The 12,500-nt window shown below is 40.7% G+C and overlaps 2 protein-coding genes across 10 annotated transcripts in view; both read left to right on the top strand.

The window, feature by feature from the left end:
* The window catches only part of cct2 (chaperonin containing TCP1, subunit 2 (beta)), a 12,072-nt gene extending 10,612 nt beyond the window's left edge, over positions 1 to 1,460 (top strand). Inside the window, exons 15-16 of one of the 2 annotated variants that reach the window (XR_012401421.1) lie at positions 1 to 330; positions 973 to 1,460. The exon at positions 1 to 330 is cut by the window's left edge and continues 348 nt beyond it. Coding sequence is in view for 1 of the 2 variants with exons in the window: in NM_201455.1 (NP_958863.1) it covers positions 1,296 to 1,326 (31 nt within the window). In the remaining variant the exon portion in view is untranslated. 2 annotated transcript variants of the gene reach the window in all.
* A 39-nt stretch (positions 1,461 to 1,499) lies between these two features.
* nots (nothepsin) overlaps positions 1,500 to 12,500 on the top strand; it is a 13,989-nt gene continuing 2,988 nt past the window's right edge. Inside the window, exons 1-9 of one of the 8 annotated variants that reach the window (XM_073945514.1) lie at positions 2,235 to 2,309; positions 2,448 to 2,545; positions 3,372 to 3,473; positions 3,667 to 3,786; positions 5,815 to 5,998; positions 7,943 to 8,060; positions 8,324 to 8,442; positions 8,915 to 9,111; positions 9,324 to 9,446. In XM_073945514.1, coding sequence (XP_073801615.1) covers positions 3,722 to 3,786; positions 5,815 to 5,998; positions 7,943 to 8,060; positions 8,324 to 8,442; positions 8,915 to 9,111; positions 9,324 to 9,446 — 806 coding nt within the window. In that variant the 5' untranslated portion in view covers positions 2,235 to 2,309; positions 2,448 to 2,545; positions 3,372 to 3,473; positions 3,667 to 3,721. 8 annotated transcript variants of the gene reach the window in all.

Raw genomic sequence — 12,500 nt, 5'->3', positions numbered from 1 at the left:
GTTTGATTCATTTCTCTCAAGGGAGTCGGTTTGATTCATTTCTCTTCAGGGAGTCGGTTTGATTCATTTCTCTCCAGAGAGTCGGTTTGATTCATTTTTCTCCAGAGAGTCGGTTTGATTAATTTCTCTCCAGGGAGTCGGTTTGATTCATTTCTCTCCAGGGAGTCAGTTTGATTCATTTCTCTCCAGGGAGTCAGTTTGATTCGTTTCTCTCCAGAGAGTCAGTTTGATTCATTTCTCTCCAGAGTCAGTTTGATTCATTTCTCTCCAGGGAGTCAGTTTGATTCATTTCTCTCCAGAGAGTCAGTTTGATTCATTTCTCTCCACATAGTGAAGTTTGATTCATTTCTCTCCAGTGAGTCAGTTTGATACATTTTTCTTCAGAGAGTCAGTTTGATTCATTTCTCTCCAGGGAGTCAGTTTGATTCGTTTCTCTCCCGGGAGTCAGTTTGATTCGTTTCTCTCCAGGGAGTCAGTTTGATTCGTTTCTCTCCAGGGAGTCAGTTTGATTCGTTTCTCTCCAGGGAGTCAGTTTGATTCTTTTCTCTCCAGGGAGTCAGTTTGATTCATTTCTCTCCAGAGAGTCAGTTTGATTAATTTCTCTCCAGAGTCAGTTTGATTCATTTCTCTCCAGGGAGTCAGTTTGATTCGTTTCTCTCCAGGGAGTCAGTTTGATTCATTTCTCTCCAGAGAGTCAGTTTGATTCATTTCTCTCCACATAGTGAAGTTTGATTCATTTCTCTCCGGTGAGTCAGTTTGATACATTTTTCTTCAGAGAGTCAGTTTGATTCGTTTCTCTCCAGGGAGTCAGTTTGATTCGTTTCTCTCCAGGGAGTCAGTTTGATTCATTTCTCTCCAGAGAGTCAGTTTGATTCATTTCTCTCCACATAGTGAAGTTTGATTCATTTCTCTCCGGTGAGTCAGTTTGATACATTTTTCTTCAGAGAGTCAGTTTGATTCGTTTCTCTCCAGGGAGTCAGTTTGATTCGTTTCTCTCCCGGGAGTCAGTTTGATTCGTTTCTCTCCAGGGAGTCAGTTTGATTCATTTCTCTTTAGAGTCAGTTTGATTCATTTGTCATGAGGGAGTCAGTTTGATTCATGTCTATGAGAGTGTGAATGTAAAGTTATTTTTATTTATCAGTGTATGATATTAATTGTCAATTAAAAACTATTTCAATATCAAAGCATTAGCATATTATCATCAACAAAAGTTAATTTAGGTGGACAGGACCAAGAGAAATCTGTGTGTAACGTGTGTGTGTGTGTGTGTGTGTGTGTGTGTGTGTGTGTTTCAGGAAGCGTGTGCCGGATCATCACCCCTGCTGAACAGCCCCTGCAGCCCCGTGTATTTATGAACAGGAAGTTGAGCTCTTGTCCTGTAGTGTCAGTGTTGGTCGTGTCTGAATGTTACACACACTTTGACCCTTTGTTTACTTAATAAAAACACCATGAACCACTCACACCGGCTCTCTCTCTGTCTCTGCACTCGCCCTGTGTCTGTCAGTGCATGCATTTATCAAACATGTGTTACCGTTCATCTTTATTCTCTGTCTTATTTAAACTAGCGAGTCCCACAGCTTTGATTCTGTACACGTTTAATTTAGATGAAAACACATCCTGAATGAATTGTTGAAGATGAGTCGGATAAATCAGGTAAATACATCAGCACATGCTCCAACCTCCTCTCTAAACAGCACTCGCTGTGGTTAATTCATTATTGCAGATATTCAGTCTGTGCGCACTTCTGAAAGCATAATTTCCCTGCCAAGAGTGCTCACTCCTGAAATGTAGATGGTTTACTGGTCATTTTGAGGATGAAAACTGCAAGTCGAAGGAAATCTGAGACCACCGTCCGTCTTCAAGACGCCGTGTGGAATAATAATGAATCAGGATCAGTAGCACATCTTTATTCCAATTAATTCTGGAAGTATTGTTCATAACTACATAATCTGAACGTTTCATACTCTTGGTTGTATTTCTTCGCAGCTAATACTGATGTTTTTAGCTGTTTTTTCCAGCAAAATTGAACAGTATTTTTAATTTTATAAGCAGCTGCTTATCAGGAATTCACCAGTCAAAACAGACTGATATGTAACTCTGGGATCATTAATATGCTCGTGTTAATAAGCCACAATGTTTCCTAGTGAGATAACGATGATCATTTCCCCCATAGTTATATTTGACTTGCTATCTATGTGGGACTTTTATTTTGAAGCGGGAGATGCAGATTGTTTACCGTGTGCTACTGGACGTCGACTGCAGGAGGCATGTTCAAACTCTCCTCAGGACGCATAATGGAGGATTTACAGGTTATACATGTATTCAGCTGCACTCTGAAGAGGCGATAGCTGTGTTTAATCGCGTCTTTAGTTAATTTATGCTGTTTATTGTGACATTTGAGTCGTATGTTTCAACAAACGCATGTCTAATCGTGTTAAATCCCCCAGCTCAGCTGTCTTCTGCGCATGAAGAGGTGCAGATTAGAGTTTTATTTGACATTATGGCTTAAAAATACAACACAAAACTTCTCTATCGCTCCATTAAGGCAAGTTTAATTATGATTTAGTTATTTCATCTTCTCCATGATGACAGCACATAATATTAGACTAGATATTCTTCAAGACACTTCTATACAGCTTAAAGTGACATGTAAAGGCTTCACTAGGGTAATTAGGGTAAAGTTAGGGTAATTAGGCAAGTCATTGTATAACAGTGGTTTGTTCTGGAGACAATCCAACACTAATATTGCTGAAGGGGCCAATAATATTGACATGACTTTAAAACTATTTAAAACTGCTTTTATTCTAGCCGAAACCAAACAAATCAGACTTTCTCCAGAAGAACAAACATTAGAGGAAATACTGTGATTATTCCCTGAATCTGTTCAACATCATCTGGAGAATGTTGGACAATGAAAAAAAAAAATTCAAAGGGGATGAATAATTCTGACTTGAGCTGTACCGTTAACAAAATAGATTAACATGACTCTGATGGGTCATTATATGTAGCGTTAGTTAAAGTAAACCTCCACCCTATAAATAAGATCTGTCTAGTCATCTGCTGCTATTTTTAAATAGTTTTTGTCGTATTAAGTGTTGGTATATTGCTGTAATCAGCAAACATGCTGTGTGTGTGTGTGAGCTGCACATTCATGACTGATCCAAATATGGTCAATTGTGGACCTCCTGATTCTAGAGGGTTGCAATAAATGAGCTTATAAACCATTTCTGGAGATTTTCTTTAACTTTCTGAAGCCATAAACCTGCTATATAGAGATCAGAGAACAATGTAAGCGTGTAATGATTTTGCATTGCAAGTAGCACAAATGATGCCATCCTGCTGAAAAATAAAACAGTTTTCACCATTAACAGGCTGAATGAATGGATCTGTCATTTGTAATTGAGGAGTTTTCAAGTCCTCAGATGCAGCCTAATCCTGAAGCATTTCTCTCCGCTCCACTGATGTGCACAAACGTAAGTCTGAGATTTTCCAAGTGTGGCCTAAATGACTGTGGATGAAAGTATTGGTCATGTTGACCTGTTCAGTGAACGTGTTGTGTTGGCATGAGTGTTACAGCAGTCTCAGAGTAACTCTGAAATGCTGACAGTGAGAGGAGCAGAGGATCAGCATGGTGTGATATCTCCTCATCAGTGTGTGTGTTTGCAGAGCTGTGTGTGTCAGTGTGTCCTCCAGCAGCGGGTCAGTCACTGGTCTGGACATCATGAGGAGCGCTGGTCTGATCCTGATCCTCGTCCTCCATCTGGGCTTCAGCCACGGCCTGCTCAGGTAAAACTCATACATATATACATGTTCATCTATACGGTTCAGTGTCATTCGCCCTCCTGTGAATATGTGTTCTCAATTATCTCCCAGATGATGTTGAGCAGATTGAGGAAATGTTCACAGTGTGTCTGATAATGTTTGTTCTTCTTGAGGAAGTCTGATTTGTTTTATTTCGGCTAGAATAAAAGCAGGTTTTAATTGTTTAGACGTCATGTTTTGAGTGTAGTCGGAAAAACCCCAATACAAACCCTGACAGAAGGTCTGATGGTGCTGTATTGGTTCTAATGGAAGCTGTATTGGTCCTGTTGGGTCTCCACTGGAGGTCTTTTAGAAATGCTCCTGGAGTAAATCCCCAAACACAGTAGAAACCATTGAACAGTCTCTGCTGTAAATGTGATGTGCTCAATGGTGTGTGTGTGTGTGTGTGTGGTGGTTTATATAGTGCTTTCCACACGGTTATGAGAGCAATTTTCAGCTAACGCACACACACTAGACCTGTCAATTCTTCCGGATTCTCCTGTATTTTACAGTTCTATCCCATAAAGGTATTTTCAGTCTTTATCTGACATTAAAGAGCAGATCCTCTATACATGCAACCCATACCGCCGAACCACCAGGGGCCGCCACTTGCTCTTAAATGCGAGTCTGTTCTGTGCTTTCGCTTTGTTTAGTGATGAAAACACTTTAAATAAGTATAAAAACGGCGGGATTCCCTTCATTTTCATCACAGCTGCCGTCTCCCCTTCACATGCAATCCTCAAAGCAGTCATATAGCAGTGCGTGACTGTCAGCTGACGCGCTCCATAGAGATCAAGCGGATTCTGTACAGGCGATTTGAAGCAGAGCGAAGTCTGGGTTTTGGGTGTGTGTTTAAACAGACATATACACATAATTAATAATAATAACATCTAAAGATGTCCATCTTGGTGTTTTTCCCCTTATTATGGCGGGTAAATCCCTTATTTTCACGTCCTGATGTTGACAGGTATGCGCATCACTGCAGAAATGTGCACATCTGTATTGAAAAACATCTGAAAATGTGTTTATTTTTCTAATATTAAACTCAGACCATGTTATTCACTTATAGTCAAGCCTGATATTATTCACACCTCTTGCAAATTCTGACTTAAAGTTGCTTTAATTAATCCAGCAAGTGTTTTCTTGTTACCATAAATGACCCCGGCTTCTCCAAGAGCTAATAAGATGATGTACATGCGGCACTATTGTGGAAAAACATATATATTCTCAGCTTTTATTGACCTTTGAACACATTTAAAGTCAGAATTTTGCCGTTTGTACTATTCTACTCTATAAATGCACCTAAACAACATTATTCCTATTATTTTAACTGTGTTGTGTATTTAAAGGTCTCATGTACTGTTCGCTTAACAACAAAAACAAACGTTTTTAGCAATATTAAAGGTTTTACTGAAACATTATTATTAGACTTTTATTTAATAGCCAGGTTTAAATGTTATTTAATGGCGCTAGTTCACTAGTGTTGCCGTGTTTTTGCTATAATGATAATATCTGTAAAACCTTTATTAATAAGTGATGACTTGATCATTTGTATTCGCTATTTTCCTTTTTTAGTGTCATTTTGAGGTCCGACTGCAACATGATGTAGGACTGCGGTTGTCTCCACCCACTGATATTGATTGACAGGCGTGTATTAACATATCTCCGTAGTAGCGCATGTAGACATGTCCACAGGACAGGATTTGCAGAGAAACTGAGATTAAAAGATGTGTTCAGCTCGTGGTGATCGGCTGCACATTTGATTTAGCATTGTACTCTACTTTTATAGCTGCGTCGTTGATAACCGCTGAAATAGTGAACACAACTATAAACGAGAACGCTTCAGTCACACAGCAGGTAAATCAGCTGTATTTAACACACCGTCTGAGCTGTAATCATCTCTATACAGCAGCAGATGGAGCTGTTTGGTGGCCATAATGACACACCTGATCAGGGTAGATGAGCAAAAACAGCGTGTGTGTGTGTGTGTGTGTGTGTGTGTGTGTGTCTCAGGGTGGCGTTGCGTCAGTACCCATCCGTGCGCAGTCGTCTGAGAGCCTCGGCTCAGCTGGAGGAGTTCCTGAAGCAGCACCAGCCGGACATGTTCTCCCGCCGCTATGTGCAGTGCTTCCCCCCCGCTCAACACTTCCTGCGCCTGGGCGGAAGAGTCACCGAGAGACTCTACAACTTCATGGACGTGAGCTCCACTCTCCTGTCACATGTCATGTAGCGCACTGTAACTGTGCGGCGTTCAGCATTAGTGACGTCTCCATGCACACTAATGCTTCTGTTGCTGAACGCAAAGTCAAATCGTTCAACAGATGACAAATTACTGAATTACTTAAACACCCACAGTCACCATCAGGAAGTGATCAGAGAAGTGTGTGTGTGCACAATAGTAAATCAATAACGCAATCCAACTTCAGCCAAATAGCTCCTCCCCTTTACCAGTAGCACCTCCCCTATGTCATCAGGTGCTTTTTGTCATCTGCTCTTCCCTTCCTTACTAGCTCCTTCCCCTTGTCAGAAGCCCTTCCCCTTTTTTAGCCCTTCCCCTTCATCAGCAGCCACTCCTCTTTATCATCAGCTCCCCCTTCATCAGCTCCTTCCCTTTTTCAGCAGCCCCTCCCCTTCTTTATGATCAGCTCCTTCCCTACATCATTAGTTCTATCCCTTCATCAGTAGCTCCTCCCCTTCATTATCAGCCCCTCCCCTTCATCAGCAGCCACTCCCCTTTATCAGCAGCCACGCCCCTTCACCATCAGCTCCTCCCCTTTATCAGCAGCCACGCCCCTTCACCATCAGCTCCTCCCCTTTATCAGCAGCCACGCCCCTTTATCATCAGCTTCTCCTCTTTATTATCTGCTTCTCCCTGTCATCAGTTGCTCCTCCTCTTAATTATCAGCCCCTTCCTTTCATCAGTAGATTCTCCCCTTTATCATAATTAGCCCCTTCCTTCATCATCAGCTGCTCATCCTTCCCTTTATCATGATCAGCTTTTATTCAGCTTTTTTTATTATTTTCAGCTTTTTTTTTATCATCTCCTCCTGTTCATCAGTAGCTCCTCCCCTTGATAATCAGATCCTCCCCTTCATCAGCAGCCCCTCCACTTCATCAGCAGCTCCTCCTCTTTATCATGATCAGCTCCTCCCCTTCATCAGCAGCTTCTCCTCTTTATCATGATCAGCTCCTCCCCTTCATCATCAGCTCCTCCCCTTCATCATAATCAGCTCCTCCTGTTCATCAATAGCTCCTCCCTTTTATAATCAGTTTCTCCCCTTCATCAGCAGCTCCTTTCCCTTATCAGCAGCCCCTCCCCTTTATCATGATCAGCTCCTCTCATACATCATAAGCTCCGACCCCTCATCATCAGCCCCTCCCCTTTATTTTAATCAGCCCCACCCCTTCATTATAATCAGCCCCACCCCTTCATCAGCAGCTCCTTCCCTTTATCATCATCAGCTCCTCCTCATCATCATCAGCTCCTCCTCTTGATCATCAGCTCCTCCTCTTCATCATCAGCTCCCCCCTTTTATCATCAGGTCCTCCCCTTTATAATCAGCCCCTCCCCTTTATCATCATCAGCTCCTCCTCTTCATCATCAGCTCCTCCTCTTCATCATCAGGTCCTCCCCTTTATAATCAGCCCCTCCCATTTATCATCATCAGCTCCTCCTTCTCCTCATCAGCCCCTCCCCTTTATCATCAGCCCCTCCCCTTCATCAGTAGCCCCTCCCCTTTTTAAATCATGTAACAGTTGTGTTTTCCCTGTAAAAGAGGCTGATTTTAGAGTTTCTGTTTTGTTTCTAGTCCAAAAATCTCCAAACTCTTAAATCAACAAGTATTTTCTAGACGATCACAGAAGTATAGTCTTGTTTTCAGAAATAATGAGTCAAATATAAGGGAAAAATACAATAAAATATACAAGCAGAATAATCTGTCAGTGGTGTGAGCTAAATAAATATATATATATATATGCTGAACTAACTCATTTTCTGACACTCAGACATCTCCTGTTTTATAGAATCACTCAGGATCTTCTCATGAAGGTCAAAGGTCATGCTTGTAATGTGTGTGTGTGTGTGTGTGTGTGTGTGTGTGTGTGTGTGTGTGTGTGTGTGTGTGTGTGTGTGTGTGTAAAGGCTCAGTTCTTCGGTCAGATCAGTCTTGGCAGACCGGAGCAGAACTTCACTGTGGTGTTTGACACCGGCTCCTCTGACCTGTGGGTGCCCTCGTCCTACTGCGTCAGCCAGGCCTGCGGTAACACGCACACACACACACACACGCACGCACACACACACACACACACGTCAGCTGGTTTAAGAAGTGTGCTAAGTTAATCAACAGTTATAAGCCTGTGATTCTGTAATCCTCCTGTATTTACACACACTCAACTCCTGTGTACAGTATGTGTGTGTGTGTGTGTGTGTGTGTGTGTGTGTGTGTGTGTGTGTGTGTGCTGATGATCTTCTGATAATGTGTGTGTGTGTGTGTTGGGTCACCGTGCTCTCCTCTTGGCACAGCTCTGCACAACAAGTTCAAGGCCTTTGAGTCGAGCACATACACACATGACGGACGCGTCTTTGGCATCCATTACGGCTCCGGGCACCTGCTGGGGGTGATGGCCAGAGACGAACTCAAGGTACTGGAGCGCCGCCTGTAGCATTAGCAGAGGCAGATGTGTTAGATGGCAGATTGCTGCCTCTTATCATAACAGAAAACAACAGACACAAGTGTGTTACTCAGTAGCAGGATGCTGCTGCGGCCCACATGCTGACTGATTCAATAGTTAACAGCTGATGGAATAAAACTCAGGCCTCACAGTAAGAAGGTCTCTGGTTTGAGTCTCGGCTGGGTCAGTTGGTGTTTCAGTGTGGAGTTTGCATGTTCTCCCCGTGTTGGCGTGGGTTTCCTCCGGGTGCTCCCAACACATGCGCTATAGGGGAACTGATCAACTGAATTGGCTGTAGTGTATGGGTGTTTCCCAGTACTGGGTTGCAGCTGGAAGGGCATCCGCTGTGTCAAACATATGCTGGAATAGTTGGCGGTTCATTCCACTGTGGCGACGCCTGATGGATGCATGTTGTGCGTTCCCTCTCTCTGTGTGTGTGCAGGTGGGCTCGGTGCGTGTGCAGAATCAGGTGTTTGGCGAGGCGGTGTACGAGCCGGGCTTCTCCTTCGTGCTGGCCCAGTTTGACGGTGTTCTGGGTCTGGGTTTCCCTCAGCTGGCCGAGGAGAAGGGCTCTCCTGTGTTCGACAGCATGATGGAGCAGAACATGCTGGACCAGCCCGTCTTCTCCTTCTACCTCACGTGAGGAACACACACACACACACACACACACACAAACACACACATACACACACACAGCAGAAATACTCCAGTCATTGATTAAAACCTCAGACAGCGCACTCCTGAGGAAATGGGAAGGCTTATAATCTCATTAATACACGATTTAATGTCGTGTGTGTGTGTGTGTGTGTGTGTGTGTGTGTGTGTGTGTGTGTGATGACCTGTGATGTCAGGAATAACGGCTCAGGGTTTGGAGGAGAGCTGGTGTTTGGGGGAATGGACGAGTCCCGCTTCCTCCCTCCCATTAACTGGATTCCGGTCACACAGAAGGGCTACTGGCAGATCAAGCTGGACGCGTGAGTGCGCACACACACACACACTAACACACACACACACTAACACACACACTGGCATGAAGTCAAGACACTTCACAACAAGCATTTCTGGTCTTGTTTTAAACATCTAATCATTCTTAATCACACAGTGATGTTTAGAGAAGCAGGACATCTCTTGTGTTCTCACAAATAATGAAGAGAGTTTCCTTAAAACAAGCTCAATAATCTGACGATGGGGGTTTGAGGATACACTGTAAGAGTGCAGCGGTCCACACTGTTCACTCATGTTGACCAACACAAATCCATCAAGCTAACTGAACATTCATTCATTCATTTTCTTGTCAGCTTAGTCCCTTTATTAATCCGGGGTCGCCACAGCGGAATGAACCGCCAAGTTCACTGAACACTTTTAACTAATTCATGTAGATGGAACATAAAGAAATGAAGTTGTCCCAGTGACATCTCAAGAACTGTGTTCTGTCAGCTCATTTTGATTAAGTAGTTAATATATATTATATTATTATTATAATATTATATTATATTATATATGATGGAAGAGAAATCTCACTGTTCAGATTACTCTTCTGTGTTTTAGTCACGGATCGGACCATGTTTTGGCTCAGCAGATGTGATTTGGTTTCCATTCATTACAGGAACACACTGCAGGACACTTGTGCTTTTAGCAAACAGAACTGAGAAGCTGCGATTTAATAAAGATGAAGTCAATAAACAATCAGCTGATGAAATGATTAATAATGAAATCACCCTTACGAGTACTGTGGCTAATAATCCTGGTCAACACATCATATTTAATGTTTAGTCTCGTCTTCAATAGATGAAGAGTTCTTCACTCAGTAAACGTCATGCTTCAGTACTGGATGATCAGTTCTGCAGAGTATTCACTGGTGTAGTTTTTTTTTTTTCCAAAAGTATTTTTATTGAACATATTAGATATGAAACATACATTACAAAATAGCTTTTCAATTAAATTTTTTTTACACAACACAAACAAAACCTGTCGCACATACATTTAGGTTCTAGAAAAAAATATATAAATAATATTAGGAAAAAATACAAATAAATAGTAATAATAAGTAAAGCATATGTTACTCTCATAAATAAGGAAAAAAAAAAAGAAAATACAAAAAATTGAAGAGAAAAAAGCAAAAAAAAACAACAACAAACAAACAAGGAAAGGTTCTACTCTTCTAAAATGACTGAGGGGTCCATCTTTTTTACGTGATCTAAAACAGGTTGCCAAGTGAGAAAAAACATATCAGTACAGCCTCCTAAAGTGTATCGTATTTTTTCTAAGGTCAGGTGGTGTAGGACAGTGGTATCCAACCTGGGGTCCGCGCCCCCCTAAGGGGGGCGCCAGAGTTCACAGGGGGGGCGCGGGAGAGGATAAGTATTGAGGTAGAAAAAGGCATAAAAATGCTCCACTATTATAAAGGGCTTTGCAATTAATCGAAAATCCGATTTAGATTTCGGTTTCAAACGATTATAAAAAAGCATTAATCGAGATAAATGATTATTGCATCATATTTCGCCACAGTTGTACACGTGTTGCTCTTAAAAGCGCGAAAGAGCTTATGTGTGTGTGCAGCACGATCACGCAGTCAGAAGCATGCGCAGGTCAGCATTCACTCTCATTCACACACTGAGACGAGCAGAGGAGCGCAGACATCTAAAGTCATCTTAACGTGAACGCTGTAATGGTCAAATAGGTGTCAGAATGCGGTGTTTAGTGATTATTTACATTAACCCTCATTTGTGTAATAAACAAACGAGTTGAGGATCAAAAGACGTGAAAGAGAAACCATTAAAGAGACAGTGCGCTATAATCCTTCTGCCGCCTGTTTTTATCATAATTAAACAAACACAACGAGAAAACCCTCGCTGCTCTTGACTGATGGACTGCTGTAGCTAAAGTGTTTTTCTTACAGTGAAGATGCTTAAAGCACAGTTTGTTTCATATTTTTATTCTATTGTATTTATTTCTCTTTCCTTTGCAGGGTGGAAAATAACTATGTATACAGTTGAAGTCAGAATTATTAGCCCTCTTGAATATTAGCAAACCTTTTCCTGCCCAATTTCTGTTTCATGGAAATATATTTTATTAACTTATTTCAGAACATAATAGTTTTGATATCTCATTTCTAATTACTGATTTCTTTTTGTCTTTGCTATAAAGACAGCACATAATATTTTACTAGATATTGTTCAAAATACAAGCATTCAGATTAAAGTGCAGTTCAAAGGCTTAATTGAGGTAATAAGGCAAGTCATTATAACGGTAGTTTATTCTGCAGACAATCAAAAATATATATTGCTTAAGGGGGCTAATAATATTGACCTTAAATTGGTTTCAAAATATTTAAACCTGTCTTTATTCTAGCTAAAATAAAACAAATATTATAGGAAATACTGTTAAAATTCCTTGCTCTGTTAAAAATAATTTGGGAAATATTTATAAAAAAAAAAAAAAAAAATCTCAGGAGCGCTAATAATTTTGACTTTAACTGGCAATGGTTTTGAATAATCGTGATTACAATTATGACCAAAATAATTGTGATTATGATTTTTCCCAAAATCGAGCAGCCCTACTATTATATATGTATGGGTTAGGGTTAAGTACCAAAAAAAATAAAAAATAATCTAAACACATGCGTAAAATTTCAACATAATAGTGAAAATATTTAAAATAAATAACTTTAAATAATTATTTTAATTTTGGTCACTTGCGCAATCTGCTTGTCAACGTGTAGTAAAGGCAAAATCAAAACAAAAATGGCAGACAAATGTTAATGCAGTGATTCTTCAGAGGCAAAGAAAAAGATTAGACAGTATGACAAAGCCTACCTAAATTTTGGTTTTATTGAAGGCCAAGACAAGTTAAAACTGATTAATTAATATTTTTTATAGATATTACTATATATTAATATTAAACAAACACACACACACACGAATATATATATATATATATATATATATATATATATATATATATATATATATATATATATATATATATATACATACACAGTACATATGTGTGTGCGTGCGTGTGTATTT

This window comes from Danio rerio, chromosome 4 (assembly GCF_049306965.1).
Source record: "Danio rerio strain Tuebingen ecotype United States chromosome 4, GRCz12tu, whole genome shotgun sequence".
Taxonomy (NCBI): Eukaryota; Metazoa; Chordata; class Actinopteri; order Cypriniformes; family Danionidae; genus Danio; species Danio rerio.
This window is presented reverse-complemented; position numbering and strand designations above follow the sequence as displayed.